Source organism: Pogoniulus pusillus, chromosome 1 (genome assembly GCF_015220805.1).
Source record: "Pogoniulus pusillus isolate bPogPus1 chromosome 1, bPogPus1.pri, whole genome shotgun sequence".
Classification (NCBI taxonomy): domain Eukaryota; kingdom Metazoa; phylum Chordata; class Aves; order Piciformes; family Lybiidae; genus Pogoniulus; species Pogoniulus pusillus.
In genome coordinates, this window is record NC_087264.1 from 220,945 (window position 1) to 239,998 (window position 19,054).

At 50.1% G+C, this 19,054-nt stretch overlaps 1 protein-coding gene across 2 annotated transcripts; it reads left to right on the top strand.

The window, feature by feature from the left end:
- The first annotated feature begins 226 nt into the window (after nt 1-226).
- RTRAF (RNA transcription, translation and transport factor) lies at nt 227-17,641 on the top strand. Of its 2 annotated transcripts, none has more exons than XM_064142268.1 (8): nt 227-246; nt 2,774-2,898; nt 4,908-5,007; nt 6,183-6,269; nt 7,732-7,820; nt 11,262-11,330; nt 16,650-16,698; nt 17,260-17,641. In XM_064142268.1, the coding sequence occupies exons 3-8, from the start codon at nt 4,911-4,913 to the stop codon at nt 17,412-17,414; spliced, it is 546 nt and encodes a 181-aa protein (XP_063998338.1). In that variant the 5' UTR covers nt 227-246; nt 2,774-2,898; nt 4,908-4,910; the 3' UTR covers nt 17,415-17,641. The 2 variants fall into 2 exon arrangements, with proteins under 2 accessions (XP_063998338.1, XP_063998254.1); XM_064142184.1 differs by lacking the exon at nt 227-246 and adding an exon at nt 259-372.
- The last annotated feature ends 1,413 nt before the right edge of the window (nt 17,642-19,054 follow it).

Genomic DNA, 19,054 nt, shown 5'->3' on the forward strand with positions numbered 1-19,054 from the left:
GGCTCCTCCCCACTGCGGCTCCTCCCCACTGCGGCCCCTCCCCACTGCGGCCCCGCCCCACTGCGGCCCCTCCCCACTGCGGCCCCGCCCACCGCGCGGCCCCGCCCCGCCCTCACCCTGCCGCTGCCCGCCCGCCGCCGTGTCAGCGGCGCTGAAAGGCCACTTCCGCTCCCAGCCGCCCCTGTCGCCTTCTGATTGGGCAGGGAGGCTGCCGCTCGTCCGCAGCCGGCCAATGGCACAGGCAGGGTGAGTCGGGGGTGCTCGTTCCTGTCCGAGCGGGCCCGGCACTGCGCGGAGGCTCCGCCGACGCCATGTTCCGCCGTAAGCTCTCGGCTCTCGACTACCATAACCCGGCTGGCTTCAACTGCAGGGGTGAGGAGCTGCGGCTATGCTGTGGCACCCTGACTGGGTACTTCCCCGCCTTCCCGCCGCTCTCCTTAAACACTGGCGGCCCTAGGCCCCTCTGTGAACCAGGCGCTGCCGGTGCGAGTCGGCATTTTCCCTCTCCTCAGTGCCTTGGGAACCTCATCCTTCCACCCCCGCGGTGGCCCCGTGGCTACCCGAGCAAGGGAGGTTAAGGTCGGGAGGGTCGCGGCTTTAGCGCAATTTTCTGGGCTCAGAGTTGAAGCTACCGCGCGGGAGTGAGGGGAGCCCCCAGATTTCCACGGGGCAGACCGAGACCTTGAGGCGATGCAGGGGGTGCAGGCGGTCGGGTGGGTTTCGTGCCTCTGTGGGCGTTGTGTGGGAGCAGAGCACAGTCACAGATGCGATGTGGGCATAATAGTGCCGCTGCTGTTCGTGGTCTCATCCGTGACCAGCCTTGGCTCGTTACGGGAGTCACGAGTGGCACAGAGCTCTCGGTCGCTGCACGAACCTGCCCTGGGGTCTGGCCTGACCTCTGCGTGGAGCGCAGAGTGAGTGAGAGTAGCCTGGTGACGTGGTTGGAGCCGTTTGCTGTTCCATCAGTCCATGTCCATACTTCGAGGTTTGATTTTTGCCACATTTGACGTTTTTTCTTGCTTGGATGTGTTTGCGCGGCGTGACCCCTTGCGAGCCTCTTCCTAGGCCGCTTTTCCTTCACTGCCTCCGGCAGACTTGCTTCTGGTTTCTGCTGGCTTCTACTTTTCATGTAGGTCTTGAGTTCCCTAAAACTAGCATTTCTTTTTCATCAGGGCCTGTTGTGAGAGGGCAGGGGGCGAAGGCTTTAAACTGAAGGGAGATTTGGACTAGAGGGAACAGAGAACTGTTTGATGCTGAGGGTGGGGAGGCACTGGCCCAGAAGGGTGCTAGGTGCCCTGTCCCTGGCATCGTTGCGGCTCGGGTGGTTTGATGCTCCAAGCACCCTGCTCAGGGTGCAGGTGTCCCTGCTGGCTGCAGGGAGGTTGGAGGAGATGACCTTTAAAGCTCCCCACATCCTTGGATTGTTTGATTTTTTTTTTTGTATGTTTTTTTTCTTCTGGGGTTCATTTTATCAGTGGAGAAGGTTTTAAAGGTCTTTTCCCTTGCACCTGTGGTGACCGTGTCTCTGTTCCTTACGGCACAGGCAGTAGAAGTAGGGCACTTGCACCACTGAGAAGACAGTTTTAGGCACCAGGAGCATTGTTCCTGGCCCTGATGGGGAAAATCATGTGCTTACCCCACTCTGAGATGCAGAAAGTCAGTCAGTTCATTATCCTGGGATATGAAATCTCCTCTAATGCCAAAATGCCACAGCTGAAGGACTGGTGATACCCCAGGGCTGTGTTCAGAAGTGAATTCTGCCTCTCAAGTTCAAGTACAGGCTAATTGTTTTGTCCAGTATCAATGTCTTTGTTTGGACCACAGCCTTTGTGCTGTGGAATTCCAGCTTGCAATAATAAGGTGTTGGGTTAATAACCAAGAATTGAGTCAACAGTAAAGGAAGAAAAATGCCTTTGCAGGGTCACAAGGTGGGGGGGCTGTCTCTTGAGGGGTTCCTGCTAACAGATTTATCATTTTCTACCATTTTCACTTTTTCTTCTTCACTTAATGAATTATTTTCCAAGAAAAAACATCTGTTGGGTGTAGCCACTCAAATATAGCCACTTGGAGGTGACTTGAAAAACACTCCATGTTGAATTTTGGTCAGAAGTTGTGCTGGAATATGTGATCTTAGTGTCAGATAGATCTTCTCTGCTCTGCCTCTAGTGAGACTACAGCTGGAGCCCATGTCTGGGCTCACCAGTTCAAAAGAGATACAGAGTGACTGGAAAGAGCTCAGTGGAGGCCACAAAGATGCTGAGGGGCCTGGAACATCTCTGCCAGGAGGAAAGGCTGAGAGCTCTGGGGCTGTTGAGCCTGGAGAAGAGCAGACACAGAAGGGATCTGATCAATGCTCAGCAAGAGCTAAAGGGTAGGGGGCAAGAGGATGGGACCAGACTCTTTTCCGTGGTGCCCAGTGACAGGACAAGGGCCAGTGGGCACAAACAGGACCCCAGAAGGTTCCATCTGAAGATGAGAAATTTCATTGCTGTGAGCATGTTGGAGCCCTGGAGCCCCAGAGAGGTTGTGGTGTCTCCCTCTCTGGAGAGATTCCAAACCCACATGGACATTGTGATCCTGGGAAGCCTGCTGTGGGTGCCTCTGTTTTTAGCAGGGGGGGTGGACCAAATGATCTCCAGGTGTCCCTTCCAATCCCCACCATTCTCTGATTTGAGATGAAAGGCACCAGCACTTGAATTGGATCAAAACTTAATGGCTTTTTCTCCTCCTTAAGATACCAGTTCATTGTTGCTTTGTTCACTGCTTCTGACAGATGAAACAGAATTCAGGAATTTTATTGTCTGGCTGGAAGACCAGAAAATCAGACACTACAAGATTGAGGACAGAGGGAATTTACGGAACATACACAGTGATGACTGGCCCAAGTCTTTTGAAAAGGTATTTCCTCCTTTCAGCCACAGTTTTGAATGATGAGGTGAAAGACTGTTAACAGCTGCTGTTGTGGTTGAGTATAAATAACTCTAAATATTTGTCCTGCCTCTGAACTTTTACATTTCTAGGAATTTAAATGTGTAATTGGAGCCGAACTGTAGGAGTTGCTAAGGTGGTGAAACTTTGTGCATGCAGTATTCTCTCAGCTGCCTCTTTGCTATGTTTTTCTTGCCTGATTTCATTCAGTTCTTCAGGTAGAATAAAACTGACCTCAAATGGACAGCTTTTTCTGCATGATGATTCTTATGTACCAAGAGGAAATGAGGCTGATGCCCTTACAGGCTCTGCACAGCAGCTCAACCTTGTGCCTCTTGCAATTCCAGCCAGGTGATTTTCCTCTATGAGCATGGCAAGCAGCCATCGCTTTGCAAGGGATCTCATAGAATCACAGGATGGTTTGGGTCAAAAGGAACCTTCACACTGAAATGTGCCTGTATCAGGAACAGTCTGACCAGCAGGACCAGGGAGGTCATGCTGTCTCTGTATGCAGCACTGGTAAGGCCACACCTTGAGTACTGTGTCCAGTTCTGGGCCCCTCAATTCAAGAGAGATGTTGAGGTGCTGGAAGGTGTTGAGAGAAGGGCAGCAAGGCTGGGGAGGGGCCTGGAGCACAGCCCTGTGAGCAGAGGCTGAGGGAGCTGGGGGTGTGCAGCCTGCAGCAGAGGAGGCTCAGGGCAGAGCTCATTGCTGTCTGCAGCTGCCTGCAGGGAGGCTGTAGCCAGGTGGGGTTGGGCTCTGCTGCCAGGCAGCCAGCACTAGAAGAAGGGGACACAGCCTCAAGCTGTGCCAGGGGAGGTGTAGGCTGGATGTTGTTAGGAAGTTGTTGTCAGAGAGAGTGATTGGCATTGGAATGGGCTGCCCAGGGAGGTGGTGGAGTCCCCATCCTTGGAGGTGTTTAAGAGGAGGCTGGATGGTGCACTTGGTGCTATGGGTTAGTTAGTTAGAAGGTGTTAGGTGATAGGTTGGACTCTATGTTCTCTGAGGTCTTTTCCAGCCTGGTTAATTCTGTGATTTAAGATCACCTTCTTACAACAGCTGGTCATGGGCAGGGGCAGCTCCTACTAGACCAGATTGCTCAAGGCCCCATCCAACCTAGCTTTGAACATTTGAGGCTTGGAGCCTCCACAGCTTCTCTGATGTGAAGATTTGGGTGTTCCCTGCCCCCCCACGCCTTAGGAATCGCCCAGACTAGACTCAGCTCTGGGAATATGAACGAAGCTATTTATTTACAGCTAGCACAATATACAAGCAGATAGTTACAGTATATGCAGTTATAGACAGAAATAGACAAGGTAAAAGGTAATACAGAAACACAACTCCCCTCCCAGAAACCTGAGTCCCCAGGAGGGGCTCCCAACCACCCCTGCACCTGCCCCTCTCAACCTAAGGAAGAATAGAGGTTCGGCCAGAGGTTAAGAAGCAAAGTGGGTTAGGCCAAATGGAAGGTGAGGTTAGGGAGTAAGATGCTGCTCAGCCAGCAGCCCAAGCGAGAGAGAGAGAAAGTGGCGAGAGTGTTATCTGATGTTTTCATTTCTCCTTCCCAAACTCCTCAGAGACTCTGAGGGAAGTGGACATCACCACCCTCATAGGCAAGAATTTCTTCCAAATGTCTACTCTAAATCCAGTTTGAAGCCATCACCCTTTGCCCTGTCACTCCATGCTTGTGTCAAAAGTCCCTCCAGCTCTCCTGCAGACCACTTCAAATACTGGAAGGCTTCATTGAGGTCTCTGTGAATCCAGGTTGGATGGGGCCGTGAGCAGTCTGGTCTAGAGGGAAGTGTCCCTGCCCATGGCTGGGGGATTTGAGCTAGATGATTTTTAAGGTCACTTCCAACCCAAACTGTTCTGTGATGCTATGAACTGTGAGGTCTGTGGGAAAGTGACTGTTCACAAAGCCTCTCTGTGCTCCCGGCTAATTCACGTGGGTCAGTAACATCCATTTGTTCTCTCCCCAGTACATGAAAGATGTGAACTGCCCTTTCAAAATCCACGAGCGGCAAGAGACTGTGGACTGGCTTCTTGGCTTAGCAGTTAGGCTGGAGTATGGAGATAATGGTATGGGTGAATGTGGTGTTGCAAAGGGGTGGGGAAAGGGGGCTGTCCTAGTTAATAAGTGTTCATCAAATTAGGACAGCAGCAAAAGCTGTTTTCTTCATTAAAAAGGGAACTTCAGCCTGCTTGGTTTTGCCCCTTATCCAGGTGGGAACTGTTCCTCTTCAGCTCCTCTGGGACAGTACAGTAACATTTATTGCTTTAGTCCTGGATATAGCCAAAGCCATTGCATGTGTTTATGCCCTTCTCCCTGCGGGATTGCCTTTATGAGAACTTACTCTGAAGTGTATTAAACACATTTCCTTTAGGACTACACTTATTTGAAGTGGTTATCTTAGACCTTTGTTTCACAGGACAGGATCCTGAACCCTTGGGAATTAGGGAGAAGTTATAAAGTTGAGTGAAATCTCAACAGGCAGCAGCATTTTCATTTCCTTGTAGTGAGTGGAGTTGCAAAAGTAATTTCTGGTGGCAAACATCATAGCAGCCAAAATGTTCTTTTCCATTACCTGGAATTCCTGCAGAGCTGAGCTCTGCCCTGGACAGGGCTGTGGTGTAAGTGTCTGTAATCTGCAGGCAGTCCTTGGTCCCTCGTGATGGAGGAGATGGGCCACGTGGGACTTGGGGAGGTATGTGAAGGTGGAGAAACTGGAGGGTTCCATCCTCAACAGGATTGAAAAAACCCTCTGTGGGTTGGAGCTGAATGTTGCAGTCTATAAAACAAAGCCTTCACTAACTGACTGATCAGAGCCAGCTCAGATCTGTAGTTCCTGAGCTCTGCTTATGCTGTTCATGGATGCAGAGGTCTAGTGCCAGTTGCACTGCTGGGTTTTAAAAGCAGCTTTAAGGTACAGCTTCTTCAGCCTTCTGAGATGAAGAGTGTAGGGAAGAGCCTTGGTCAAGGACATAACACCCTCTGCGAGTTTGGAGCGTGCTCTGATGCAGCTCAGGATAACATGTAAACTCTCTGCAGATGGAAGCTGTTAGGCTTGCAGCTCAGGCTAGAAAAGCAGCTTTTGGGGTGCCTTAAGGAGCTCCAAAAAGTCAACACACTTGCCCAAAAAGCTCTTGAGCAATTTCCACACCCTAAAAAATACAGCTACTGCAAACTGCAGCTTGGCTCTGAGCCTTTTGTCGCTATCTTGAATGGTGTTCCTGTTTGTTTATTTGTTTTCCAGCTGATAAGTATAAGGATTCTACCCCTGATGGTGCTAAAAATACTGACAACACAGCAAAAAGTGCAGAACCACTGATTAATTTGGATGGTAAGTGTACAGCAACCTACTGTGAATGTGTTCCAGGGCCTGTGTGGTGTTCCTTGGGATGCAAATCGTTACAATACTGTGCTACATATAACTTTTTAAACCCCCATTTAGATGCAGAGTTCATATGTTCTTTCACTGTTGGCTGAAATTGCTTCTCTGAGCAATGTTTTAAGAGTTCCTTTGGGTTGTGTGCACTTGGTGTGTTCCTACTGCTCCGTGGTAGTCCCAGGTGTCCTTATGTGTGCCGACGCAGAGTTTATCCTGCTGGGAGAAAGGGGAAGGGCAGAAAGGAGAATCTTTCCCAGCAGAATGAGATGCCCAGGGAGTTTATCACATAAACAGTAAGTTGGGAGGGTTCTTCTCTGGGAATGAGGAAGCAGCTTAACAGCTTTGCAGAAACCTCTAGAAAACAGAATCGTAGAATCACAGAGCAGCTTGGGCTGGAATGGACCTTTAAAGGTCATCCAGTCCAGCCTCTGCAGTCAGCAGGGGCATCTGCACCTACAGATTTGAGGTCACTCACAGCCTCAGACCTGACCTAGAATAGTTCCAGGGATGGAGCATCTGCCATTTCTGTGGGCAGCCTGGGCCAGAGTCTCACCATCCTTAGCATCAAACATTTCTTGCTTCCATCTAATCTACATCTCTCCTCTTTCAGTTTAAATTCATCATTCCTTGTCCTACCACTACTGCACCTGTAAAAAGATTGCCTCTTTAGTTACAGGAAGCCCTCCAGAAGGTCTCCCTGGAGCCTTCTTTTCTCCAGGCTGAACTACCCCAATTCTCTCAGCCTGCTCTCACAGCAGAGGGCTTCCACCCCTCTCATCATTGTTGTGGCTTCCTCTGGACCTGATTCTGCAGGTCTATGTCTGTCCTGTGCCACGGCAATGTGTACTCCCTGGGGGTCAGGAGGCAATAGCAAGGTATCTTTTGACTTTAACATATCTTTAACCACCTCTTAAAAAGCCAGGGGAACATGGTAGCAGAATATTTACCTCGGTACTGCCACGTGTTGCTGCTTGGCTCAGTCTCCCCCAGCTGCACCTCTCATAATCATTTCAATTGTTTTGAAGGCTAGGCATGTTCATAATATCTGGAAGTGGTGGAAAGCTGCTACTAAAATTAGCCCTAAATCCCCTAAGTCTTTTCCCATTGCTTCTCGTCAAAATAAGATAGCTAAGGATTCTTTCTAGCCTCACCCAGCAGGCCCAGCTCTGCTTTGCAGTGGTAGAAGGATGTAGAAAAGAGAAACCCTTCATGTCATTGGCTTTATTTCAAAGCTTTAGCACAGGTTTCCTGTGCAGGAGGATGTATGCAGTGCCCCTGGCACCGGAAACAGCTCTGTGCACTTGGATGATGTTCTTCAACCTGGTTATAAAGCCTGGTGCATTCTCTGGTTGTTTCGCAGCCAGATAAAGTGCTTGCTTACTGCTATTTAAGTGATGCTTTCTTTTTTTTACAGTGAATAACCCTGATTTCAAGGCTGGAGTGATGGCTTTAGCTAATCTGCTTCAGATTCAGCGACATGATGATTACCTGGTAATGCTGAAGGTGAGTTTCACACTTCTCACACCTCCTTTCTTCCTCCTCAGCCCCTATGGCTGTTGATTCCTTTTTCTAGGCACAAATGGAAAGTAAATCTCATTCTGTATGTGCCTCTTCAAGCAGATAATAGCATAGAGTGTAAATCATGGAAATAAAAGCAGGGAGAATTATCTTGTTGAGCTGTTCAATTGTAGCTGAGTTCCTGGAATTCCATCGGTGGGAACTGTTGTTGAGAATATGAAGTGCTCGGAGGAGGAGATCGATTTCCAGTGCTAGAAATTAAGAGAAGCTTAAAAATATAGAGGCTAAGGGAAGCAAAGGATATTTCAAAGTAGTGTTGTTACTTCTCTTCACATAATCCCTTTATAGCAGGGACTGCAAGGCATCTCTGGAGATCAGAGTCCAACTCCCCTACCTAAGCAGAATTACATAGGGCAGGTCACACAGGAACACACCCAGGCAGGTCTAGAAAGTCTCTAGAGAAGGAGACTCCACAACCTCTCTGAGCAGCCTGCTCCAGGGCACCAGCACCCTCACAGCAAGGAAGTTTTTCTTCATGTTGAGGTGTAGCTCCCTGTGTTTCCGTTTGCTTCCATTTCTCCTTGTCCTGCTAAAGGGCATTGTTGAAAAGAGACTGGCACCTGCACCTTGACACTCACTGTTCAGCTGTTTGTAGACATTAATACAGTCTCTTCTCAGGCTGCTTTTTTGCAGACTGACCAGCCCCAGGTCTCTCAGACTTTCCTTACAAGATGTGTTCCAGTCCCTTCATCATCCTCATAGCCTCTCTTGGACTCTGGTAGTTCCCTGTCCCTCTTGGGCCTAGAACTGGACACAATACTCCAGGGCAGAATGAAGAGGGAGAACTGCCCTTGGCCACCAAGACTCCCAGGTTCCTTCTCCATGGAACTGTGAAAAGGGTCAGGCAGAGAGAGGAGACCTGGTGAATGGTGATTTTGAGGACATGCAGCATGAGCTCAGCCATTCTCAAAGTTCTTTCAGGTTGTCTTAAAGGATTGCCTTAAGGCTAAAAAATTCTAGCAGGGTTCATCTAATAGGTACTCAAGGAGAGAGCAAAACGTGTTTCCTGCTTAAACACATGTCCATTTCTGTCACTAGTTCTGTTTCTCACATTTTTGAGGCAGAAGCTGTTGGAAAAACCCACCAGACAGAATTTTCTTGCTTGTAATTAGTGAATATAGGTCCCTGCTGTGGCCGTTCATGCAGCAGCAGTGCTGATTTTCAGGGCTTGATGCTGTGAGATGGTGTTGGTCAGGGAAACTCTTCATTCTACACTACAGTGGTTTGAAGTGTGCAGTAGGATGAGGGAGGTTCTTCTTCCCCTGTGCTCAGCACTGCTCAGGCCACTCCTCAAGTCCTGTGTCCAGTTCTGGGCTCCTGAATTCCAGAGAGATGTTGAGGTGCTGGAAGGTGTTGAGAGAAGGGCAGCAAGGCTGGGGAGGGGCCTGGAGCAGAGCCCTGTGAGGAGAGGCTGAGGGAGCTGGGGGTGTGCAGCCTGCAGCAGAGGAGGCTCAGGGCAGAGCTCATTGCTGTCTGCAGCTCCCTGGAGGGAGGCTGTAGCCAGGTGGGGTTGGGCTCTGCTGCCAGGCAGCCAGCACCAGAAGAAGGGGACACAGCCTCAAGCTGTGCCAGAGCAGGGTCTAGGCTGGATGTTGTTAGGAAGTTGTTGTCAGAGAGAGTGATTGGCATTGGAATGGGCTGCCCAGGGAGGTGGTGGAGTCTCTGTGCCTGGAGGTGTTCAATAAAAGCCTGGATGAGGCACTTAGTGCCATGGTCTGGTTGACTGGACAGGGCTGGGTGCTAGGTTGGACTGGCTGAGCTTGGACGTCTCTTCCAACCTGGCTGATTCTGCGATGCCTGTTCAAGCCTGGATGCTCAGAAGTGGGTGCTTAGGAGAGGCCAGAGGGTGCAAACGTGCTGCAGACATCAGGGCAGAGTGTGCAGAGAGATACTTGGGGTCTCCATTTTTTAATCTGGCAAGCTGAAAGCATCCAGGTAACACTGTTTTCTGACACAAAAGGCAGGCCAGATTCTCCTAGACAAGCTCTAGTTTCACTGCTGGAATTTAAACTCCTCAAATCACTCTTTGTTCTCCCTTCAGTTAGAAGGATTTCTAGAGGTGTTCAGTGATGACTTTCTGGTGTCATTCTGACTTGAATCATGACCCAAACTGGGAGGAATCTTGAGGTGGAGTGGAAGCATGAAGCAGTAAGGCTGCTTCTGTCACTTTTGGCTACTCCTCAGGGAAAGTCTGAGGAATGTGTTTGACAGACCCAGTTCTTTCTGGTGGAAGTCTGCCTGCTTGATGTTCCTTCAGTTATTTTTGGAGGCATTTCCAGCTGTAGATATCAGTAACTGATAGCTCTGGTATGATTTCATGCTCTGTACTGGAGCCAGTAAAAACAGATAAGCAGCAGGGTTGTTAAAAGCAGGTCTGTTCTTGTGTCCTAAATTAATTCCTTTCTGCCTTCAGCCGTTTAAAAACCTGGGTGGGTAGCCTTGCTCCAGGTTCCTCTGTGTGTGGAGCATTGTAGCATCATAGAATGTCAGGGGCTGGAAGGGACCTCGAAAGATCATCTGGTGCAGCCCCCCCACCAGAGCAGGATCACCTAGAGCATATGGTTCAGCACCTAAGAGAAGCTGATAGCAGGATTTTCTTCCTGAAGAAGCTGCATTTCTGCAGCATTACAGGAGTGTGAGCTCAGAAAACCAAAACTGGTGCTGCTGCTTTGGGATCGGTCTGGAATCACAGAATCATTTAGGTTGGAAAAGACCTTTAAGGTCATTGAGTCCAACCACTAACCCAGCACTGCCAGGTCACCACTAAACCATGTCCCTCAGCACTGTGTCTGCACAGCTTTGAAATCCCTCTAGGGAGGGGGTACTCCACCACTACCCTGGGCAGCCTGTTCCAGGGCTTGACAACCCCTCTGGGGAAGAAAGTTTTCCTCATGCCTAGCCTGAAACTCTTCTGGTGCAACTTGAGGGCATTTCCTCTTATCCTGCCTCTTGTTCCTTAGAAGAAGAGGCTGACCTTCACCTCGCTCCAGCCTCCTTTCAGGTAGTTCTAGAGAGCCAGAAGGTCTACCCTCAGTCTTCTCCAGGCCAGAAAAGCCATCAAATTCCTTGATTCCTCCTAGTATTTTGCAGTTTGTGTCCCAGTAGTGACTGGAGAGCACGATGTAACGTCAGTGTTTCTTCTGGGTGAGCTGCCAGCCCACAGCCAGGGAGACTACACTGTGCGAGACAACACCTGCAAGGAGCAGTGCTGCTTGCAAAGAGTTAATGTCTGAACGAGCCTTCCAGAAAGCCTCTCCCAAAACTGCTGAGGTTGGGATTTGGCTGGGTGTTAACACTGATGTTTTTGCAGAGGAACTGTGGAGGAATGCATCAGGGCTTGAATTAACTCCTGTCACCTTTCCCCAGGCCATTCGCATTTTGGTCCAGGAGCGCCTGACGCAGGACGCCATCGCCAAGGCCGGGCAGGCCAAGGAGGTGCGTATAGGCACTGCACCAGCCTAGTGCCCACTCTTCCCTGTCAGGTCAGGAAATGCAGCTGTGAGTGCCTGATACCTGCCTGAACACTTTTCCTTGAGAAGGGTGGTGGAAAATTGCCATAGAACGGTTTGGGTTGGAAGGGCATTAAGGATCATCTAGTTCCAGCACCTTCCACTAGACCAGGTTCCTCAGGGTCTTATCCAATCAGGCCTTGATCTTCACCACCCTGATCTAAAAATACCTAGAGGATTCATTCAGTGAGACTTGGACAGGCTGGAGGTTTGGGCAGGAAGAAATGGAATGAAATTCAACAAGGGCAAGCGTAGAGTCTTGCACCTGGGAAAGAACAACCCCGGAGGTCAGGATAGGTTGGAGGCTGACTTGCTGGAAGGCAGCAAAGAGGAGAAGGATCTGGGTGTCCTGGTGGATGGGAGGTTGACCAGGAGCCAGCAATGTGCACGTGTAGCCAGGAGGGTGTATTGGAAGGGCTGTGGTTAGTAGGTCGAGAGGGGTTCTCCTGCCCCTCTACTCTGCCCTGCTGAGGCCATGTCTGCAGTACTATGTCCAGTTCTGGGCCCCCCAGTTCAGGAAGGACACAGAATTGCTGGAGAGAGTCCAGCACAGAGCCACAGAGATGCTGAAGGGAATAGAACAGCTCTGTTAGGAGCAGAGCCTGAGGCAGCTGGGGCTGAGAGCTTGGAGAAGAGGAGACTGAGAGGTGACCTCTCAACAGTGGTTATCAATATGTGCAGTGAGTGCCAGCAGGCAGGAGCCAGGCTCTGCTGGGTGGTACCCAGGGACAGCACAAGGGGCAGAGGAAGTTTCATGTAAACATGAGGAGGAATTTTTCCCTGTGAGGGTGACAGAGCCTGGCACAGGCTGCCCAGGGGGGCTGTGGAGTCTCCCTCTCTGGAGATATTCCAGATCCACCTGGATGTGTTCCTGTGTGATCTGGTACAGGAGATGCTGCTCTGGGAGGGGCTGGACTGGATGAGCTTTGGAGGTCCCCGCCAGCCCCTGCCATGCTGTGGTTTTGGAGAGTGGTATATACAGAGCTCTTTCTGTTTCAGTTAGATACAAATTTATGTACCTGTAGAATTGTTTAGAATGGAAAAGACCTTCAAGATCGTCAATTCCAACTATTAACATTAGCAAGTCCACCACTGAACCATGTCCCTCAGCACCACATCTATGCAGCTTTTAAATCCTTCCAGAGGTGAAGACCCTATTCCAGTGTCTGACAAGCCTTTTAAGGAAGACATTTTCTCCTAATGTCCAACACTTCCTTGGTGCATTTTGAGGCCCTTTTTACTCATCCTGTCACTCGTTGCTTGGAAGAGGAGGCCAACACCCACCTGGCTCCAACCTCCTTTTAGGGAGTTGTAGAGTGAGAAATTCTCCCCAGAGCCTTCTCTTCTCCAGGCTGAGCAACCTCAGCTGCTTCTTACCAGGTGTCTTCTCCAGACCCTTCACCAGCTTCATTGCCCTTCTCTGTACACACTCCAGCACATCAATGTCCTTCTGGGAGTAAAGGGCACAAAACTGAACTCATTATTTGAGGTTGGCCTCATCAGTGCCAGTTTCAGGGGACAGTCACCTCTCTAGCCCTACTGACCACATGATCTCTGCTGTTTTTCTGTTGCTCTAGGATGTGTCCTGTAAAACTGCTGCTCTCCTCCTTTAGTTGTTTGCTGGAAGGTGACTGTTACTGTTCTGTGCAGCAAGCATTCAGTTTGAGACTCGATCATCTGCAGGGGCCACTGCCAAACCCTACCATTCTGTGAGGTGTGACTCGGCCTTTACTTGGAATCAGTAGCCTGGACTCTGCAAACAGATGGAAATGTTCCTTGTATGGAGTGCTTTGTGTAGTATATACACCTCCTTCCTCCTCACCCTCCCCACGAAGAGGTGGTGAAGGAAACTCCTGCACTTAAAACCTCAGATTCTTGGGACTGCTTTTCTAGCCACAAGATCTCTGTGTGCAAGGTGTTCCAAGGACTGACTGGTTTTTCAGGCTGTCATTTCCTAAACATCCCAGTTGTGCAGCTCCTCTCTAGCAGCTAGCTGCTGCTCTTGGCTGCTTGGTGCAGCCAGGCAAGGCAACTCCTCTTTCCCTGCAGATGTTTGTTTAGAAGTGTCCCCACTGAAAGGACTGGATCTGGTCAGAGAGTGCTCAAGTCCCTTCATTTTTCCTGGCAGCTGCTCAGGAAAGATTATTTATGGCCATAGCACAGCTCATGGTGTTTACTCAGTGGCAACTGCAGGTGCTCTGAGCTGCTGCACAGTAACTGCCAGAAGCTTTGGAGCAGTAAATCAAAGCTTTGGTCTTCTACATCCATAAAACCATTAAAAGAGCAGGAAGACAGGAAAGCAGCTGGGACCATGTTCGTTAATTTAGGTTCTATAACTAATGATCATAAAAAGCTGCATTTAGGTGGTGGTTATGTAGCTGTGCAGGGATCAAGAAGGGATTCTCTTTGTGTTTGGCAGAACAGGCTGCCTTGAGGAGCAGTGAATTCTTTTCATGACAGAATTCTTCACATTTAAGCCCTCACAGCACGGTCAAGCCTGCGGGTGAAGTGTCGCTGGGTGTGACGCGTGTCACGGGGAGTGCATTCTCCTGAGGAGTGAATGCTAAATTTCAAGTAAGGCAGAGAAAAGGGAGGGGAGGTGGAGGCAGGCAAACAGCTTTGTCTGTGACAGCAACGATCAGCAGCGGAGTAGTGGGCCAAATAAAGGGAGAAAGTAGCTGAAAGCAGTGGAAATTATCTTTAAGGTCCCTTCCAACCCAAACCATTCTAGGAATCTATGAAGTAGCTGCATTGCAGGACTGGAGGAGAGGAGAAATAAACCTCTGGTTCTGATTTTTGCTGTTAGGGAACAAAATACTGGTCAGTGATGCTTGGTGTATTAGACTTTGTGCCTTGAATCGTGTTCTCAATGTCTGACTGCATGGCAGGTGATTTAATAGACAAAATGAGTTGTGATCAGGGCAGTAATGGGTGGAGAAGTGATAAAATAGAAGCAGAAATGTTCTCTGACTGGAGGATATGTGAGGACTGCGCTGAGGAAACGACCTGCCCTGCTCTTGGTTTCAATGTAGCAGATAAAGTGAGGTGTTGCTTGTTGGGGGTGTCCAGGCGTGTGGTCAGGCCCACTGCAGAGGCAGCAATGCTGCTCTATCAGGGTGTCTTAGAAGGTCATCTCTGAAGATTCATCCTTGAAGAACCAACTGAATCAATGTTTTCCTTCTCCTGTGGCTGGAAGAACACACTGAAGTGGCAGGCCTTTGCAGCCTGAAGTATGAACCTGTTTTCTTTCTGTTTATGTCCTGATGGACAGGTTTGCCATGAGCCAGCAGTGTGCCCTCATGGCCAAGAGAGCCAATGGTCTCCAGGGGTGTGTTAAGAAGAGTGGGGCCAGCAGGTCGAGGGAGGTGGTTCTGCCCTGCCACAAAGGGGCCACAACTGGAGTCCTGAGTCCAGTTCTGGGCTCCCCAGTTCAAGAGAGACAGGGAACTACTGGAGAGAGTCCAGTGGAGGCTACAAAGATGCTGAGGGGCCTGGAGCAGCTCTGTGAGAAGGAAAGGCTGAGCGCCCTGGGGCTGTTGAACCTGGAGAAGGGCTGACACATAGGGGATCTGAGCAGTGCTCATCATTGCCTTGTTGGGGGGACAAGAGGATGGGGCCAGACTCTTCCCAGTGGTGCTCAGTGACAGGACAAGGGGCAGTGGGCACAAACTGGAACCCAGGAGGTTCCGTCTGAACAGGAGGAGAAAATTCCTTGCTGTGAGAATGCTGAAGCCCTGGAACAGGCTGCACAGAGAGGTTGTGGAGTCTCTTTCTCTGGAGAGATTCCAAACCCACCTGGACATTGTGATACTGGACAGCCTGCTCTGGGTGCCCCTGCTTTAACAAGAGGGTCAGACTGGGTGATCTCCAGAGGCCCCTTCCAACCCCCACCGTGCTGGGCTTCATGATGTTGCTCTACAGAGTGTGACATGTTCTGAACAGCAAGCTGGTTGAGCTCCTCACGTCCAGGTGTAATTTTAAGGTGGCAGTTGAAGATGCATTTTGCTCTACAGGCTGTGGAGAAGAACCACCACCCTTTGAAAATGAGCGAGTTCACTTCAGTCAGCATTTTGCATTTAGTTGCTGTTGTTTTGTTTGACTCAGGATTTTTTTTACGTGCTTATGAAAGCTTCTGCACAACTCCCTCCCTGTTCAGGAGGTTTACAGCCCCACGAGTTTATAAACCAGCAGGTTTGAGCTCGAGTGTTTGGGTCGTGCAAGGCAAATGCTGAAAAATGAGAGGCAATAAAAGCGAATCTTAATGTCTGCATTGTTTAAATCTAATTTTATGTGCATGTTGGAACATGGTGAGTGATTGCTTAGCGTGACCACAGCAGGAGAGGGGAAAGGAAGAGAGAGGACAGCCCTTCTAAATGACCGCTCGTAAAACATCTGCTTGTGCTGTCTCCATAGAGCAAGTGTTTAGAAATCTCAATGTTGACCTTTATTCTGAAGCTTAACTCTTGAGAAAAAGCTCTCCTGGGGATGTTGGTGGAGGGAGGCTGCAAGTTCAGTTTTGAGAACCTCACTTAGTAAGAGAATTTTTAGAGCTGTCTCAAATCAAGCAATGCTTTGAGAATTGGCAGCTGCTAGGAGCTAGCAGTTTCCAGGACAGTCCAGTCGATGCTGGGGTTTTGTTTGCTGGGTTGGCTGTTCTCTGGCAGTGCTGCTGTTGGCCTTTTAAGGACTGGATGTGGGCAGAGTGTACCCAGTGGGCTTTGCCTCACTAAGGGTGGTAACACACTGAGGGGGTTCTGCATTCATTCTCCTGGTTTGATATTCCAGCACTCCTGTGTAATGGAGCAGGATGACTTCTCAAAGCTGTCACACACAAAGCAAAGCTCAGGTGCCCTCTCTCCAGAGTTACCTGCTGCAGCACTTGCTTTTATTTTCCACACATGCTAAGTGACATTTCTGATTCTAAAAGCGCAGAGGAAAGACACTGGAATGGGCTTCCCAGGGGGGCAGGGGGAGGGTGGGAACTAGATGATCTTTGAGGTGCCTTCCAAACCAAACTATTCTATGAGTCACCAAGACCAACCATTATCTTACTCTTCCAAGGCCGGGGCTAAATCCTGCTCCTCAGCACCACATCTCTGGGTCTTTTAAACACCTCCAGGGATGGGGATTCGACCACCTCCCTGGGGAGCCTGTCCCAGTGCTGGGGACCCCTTTCGGAGAAGAAAGGGCAGTCCCTGCCCTGGTCCAGCTGGTCGTACCTGACCGTTCTTTTTGTCTCTTACAGGGCTTGCCTGTCGCTCTAGAGAAGCACATCCTTGGTTTCGACACGGGAGGTAAGCATTTCTGAAGTGTTCCTTTTAACTGGTGCTCTTTGCCTTTGACAAAGGGCATTGCTGCCAAAGCCGAGCCTAGTGCCTCCGAGTCACAAACCCTGCAGTGGAAAGAGCCTCTCCCTCCCAGCTCATTGTTTACCATCGCGCCTGAGTGCTTTGTTTTGGAACAGAAAAGCCTAAATCTTAGCTGGGGAATTTGTCATTTCAGGGTAATGTTTAAATAAGGGCTTGTAATGGCAGACAGGAAGGAATGCAGCTCGCTGCTGGTGTCTTGTAGGTCTTGTTTCTGCCGGCAGAGGACAGCTGCGTTGCTTCCCGTGGTTTAGCTGCATAACTTCTGCCCCACTTCTACCTAAATTAACTCCTCGGAATGCGACAAACTGACCCAACTCGAGGGCTGGGTGAAGTTTTGCAGAGCATTTCCCCCCTCCCTAGCAGCAGGGGAGGGCTGTTTCCTCTTCCAAGTATGAAAACCGTGAATGAAAGACAGAACATTAAGCTAGAGTAAGCCTTTCTTCAGATGAAAATGATCAATGTCTCTCCTTCTGCTCCTCCCCCCAGATGCTGTGCTCAACGAAGCCGCCCAAATTCTCCGCCTGCTGCACATAGAGGAGCTCCGAGAGCTGCAAACAAAAATCAACGAGGCCATCGTGGCGGTTCAGGCAATTATTGCCGATCCCAAGACTGACCACAGACTGGGGAAAGTTGGGAGATGAGCAGATGAAAGCTTTTAGTTTCTTTGTGTCCCTTAAGTCCCCTTAGGAGCCAGCTCCAGCTCCGGCATGCAGTTTGAAATGGTATCAGTTTACTGTTCCGAAAGCAAACAGGAAATGGAATTCTGACTTCTGATGGCTGATTCTTTTCTTTTGTTCTTTAAATAAATGAAGCTGGGGGAGAACAGACAAATTGTTCTGATGAGCTCCAGGCTGGCAGATCTCCTTCATTGTGTTTGGCTTTGTGTTTAGAAGGGAGTGTTGCACAAACCCCTTGCAGATTCCTCTCTCATTGAGGTCCTGCCACAAGGGCTTCTTGAGTCTACAAAAAATATTTCTTTGCTTTTACAGGTAGCTTTCAAATTACAACTCCTCTAAAGAGTCTTTAACAGCCCACTTGTAAAGGCCTGGTTTACACTTTGTGGGATTTTCAGATACATAATACCCAGAAGGATCTGGGCGGCTTTGAGATGTGAGCAAGTACAAACAGTTCTGCAGTCCCCAAGCACAAGAAGGACATTGAACTATTGAAGCAAGTCAAGAGGAGGCCACAAAGATGCTCAGAGGGCTGCAGCAGCTCTGCTATGAGAATTGGGGTTCTGCAGCCTGAAGAAGAGAAGGCTTACAGGAGACCACAGAGTGGCCTTCCAGTTACAGGAGGGCTGGGGAGGGACTATTGACAAGCGCTTGTAATAACAGGAGGAGGAGGAGTAGGTTTGACCTGGCAAGGGGGGAGATTGAAAGTGGATGTTAGGAAGAAGTTGTTTGAAGTGAGGGTGGTGAGATACTGGCACAGGCCCAGAGAGGCTGTGGGTCACATTGGGTGCTTCTGTGCTCCACAACCTCCCCGGAGGTGTTCAAGGCCAGGTTGGATGAGGCCTTGAGCGACCTGTTCTAGTGGGAGGTGTCCCTGCCTATGGCAGGGGGTTGGAAGTGGCTGAGCTTTGAGCTCCCTTCCAGCCTAAACTGTTCTATGATTCTGTAAGATAAAGCACAAGAGCCTGCATCTGGATTGAGCCACCCGCTGGCACAAATGCAGGCTGGCTCAGTAGCCCTGAAGAAAAAGATCTGGGGGTGCTGCCTGAGCTGGCAATGCTGCAGTGCAGCCTAGGAGGCAAGTTGTAAGCTGGGCTCTGCATCAAGAGGAGTGTGTACAGCAGGTCAAGAGAGGTGATTCTGCAGCTTCGTTCTGCTCTTGTGAGACCCCCGCACACCTCGAACGCTGCATCCAGTTCTGGTGTTCCCATCAAAAGAAGGACTGTTGGAGGGAGTGCAGAGGAGGGCTGCAAGGATGATCCAAGGGCCAGAGCTCCTCTGATAGACAGACAGACTGCGGCAGCTGAGGTTAAGCCTGGAGAAGGAAAGACTCCAGGGAGACCTGGCAGCTGTCTTCTAGTCCCCGAAGGGCGCCCACGGAAGAGCTGCAGAGGGACTTTGCATAACGGTGTGCAGCAGCGGGAGGGGTGGGTCTAAGCTGAGGGAGGGCAGGGTTAGACTGCGGTACAGGAAGAAGCTCTTCATCACGAGGGAGTGAGACTGGAGTGGGTTGCTCGGAGAGGTTGTGGATGCCCCTTCCCTCGTGCCGGCAGGGCCCTTTGCTGCCCCTGCGGGCACTGCACGGGCACCACTCATACCAACAGGGC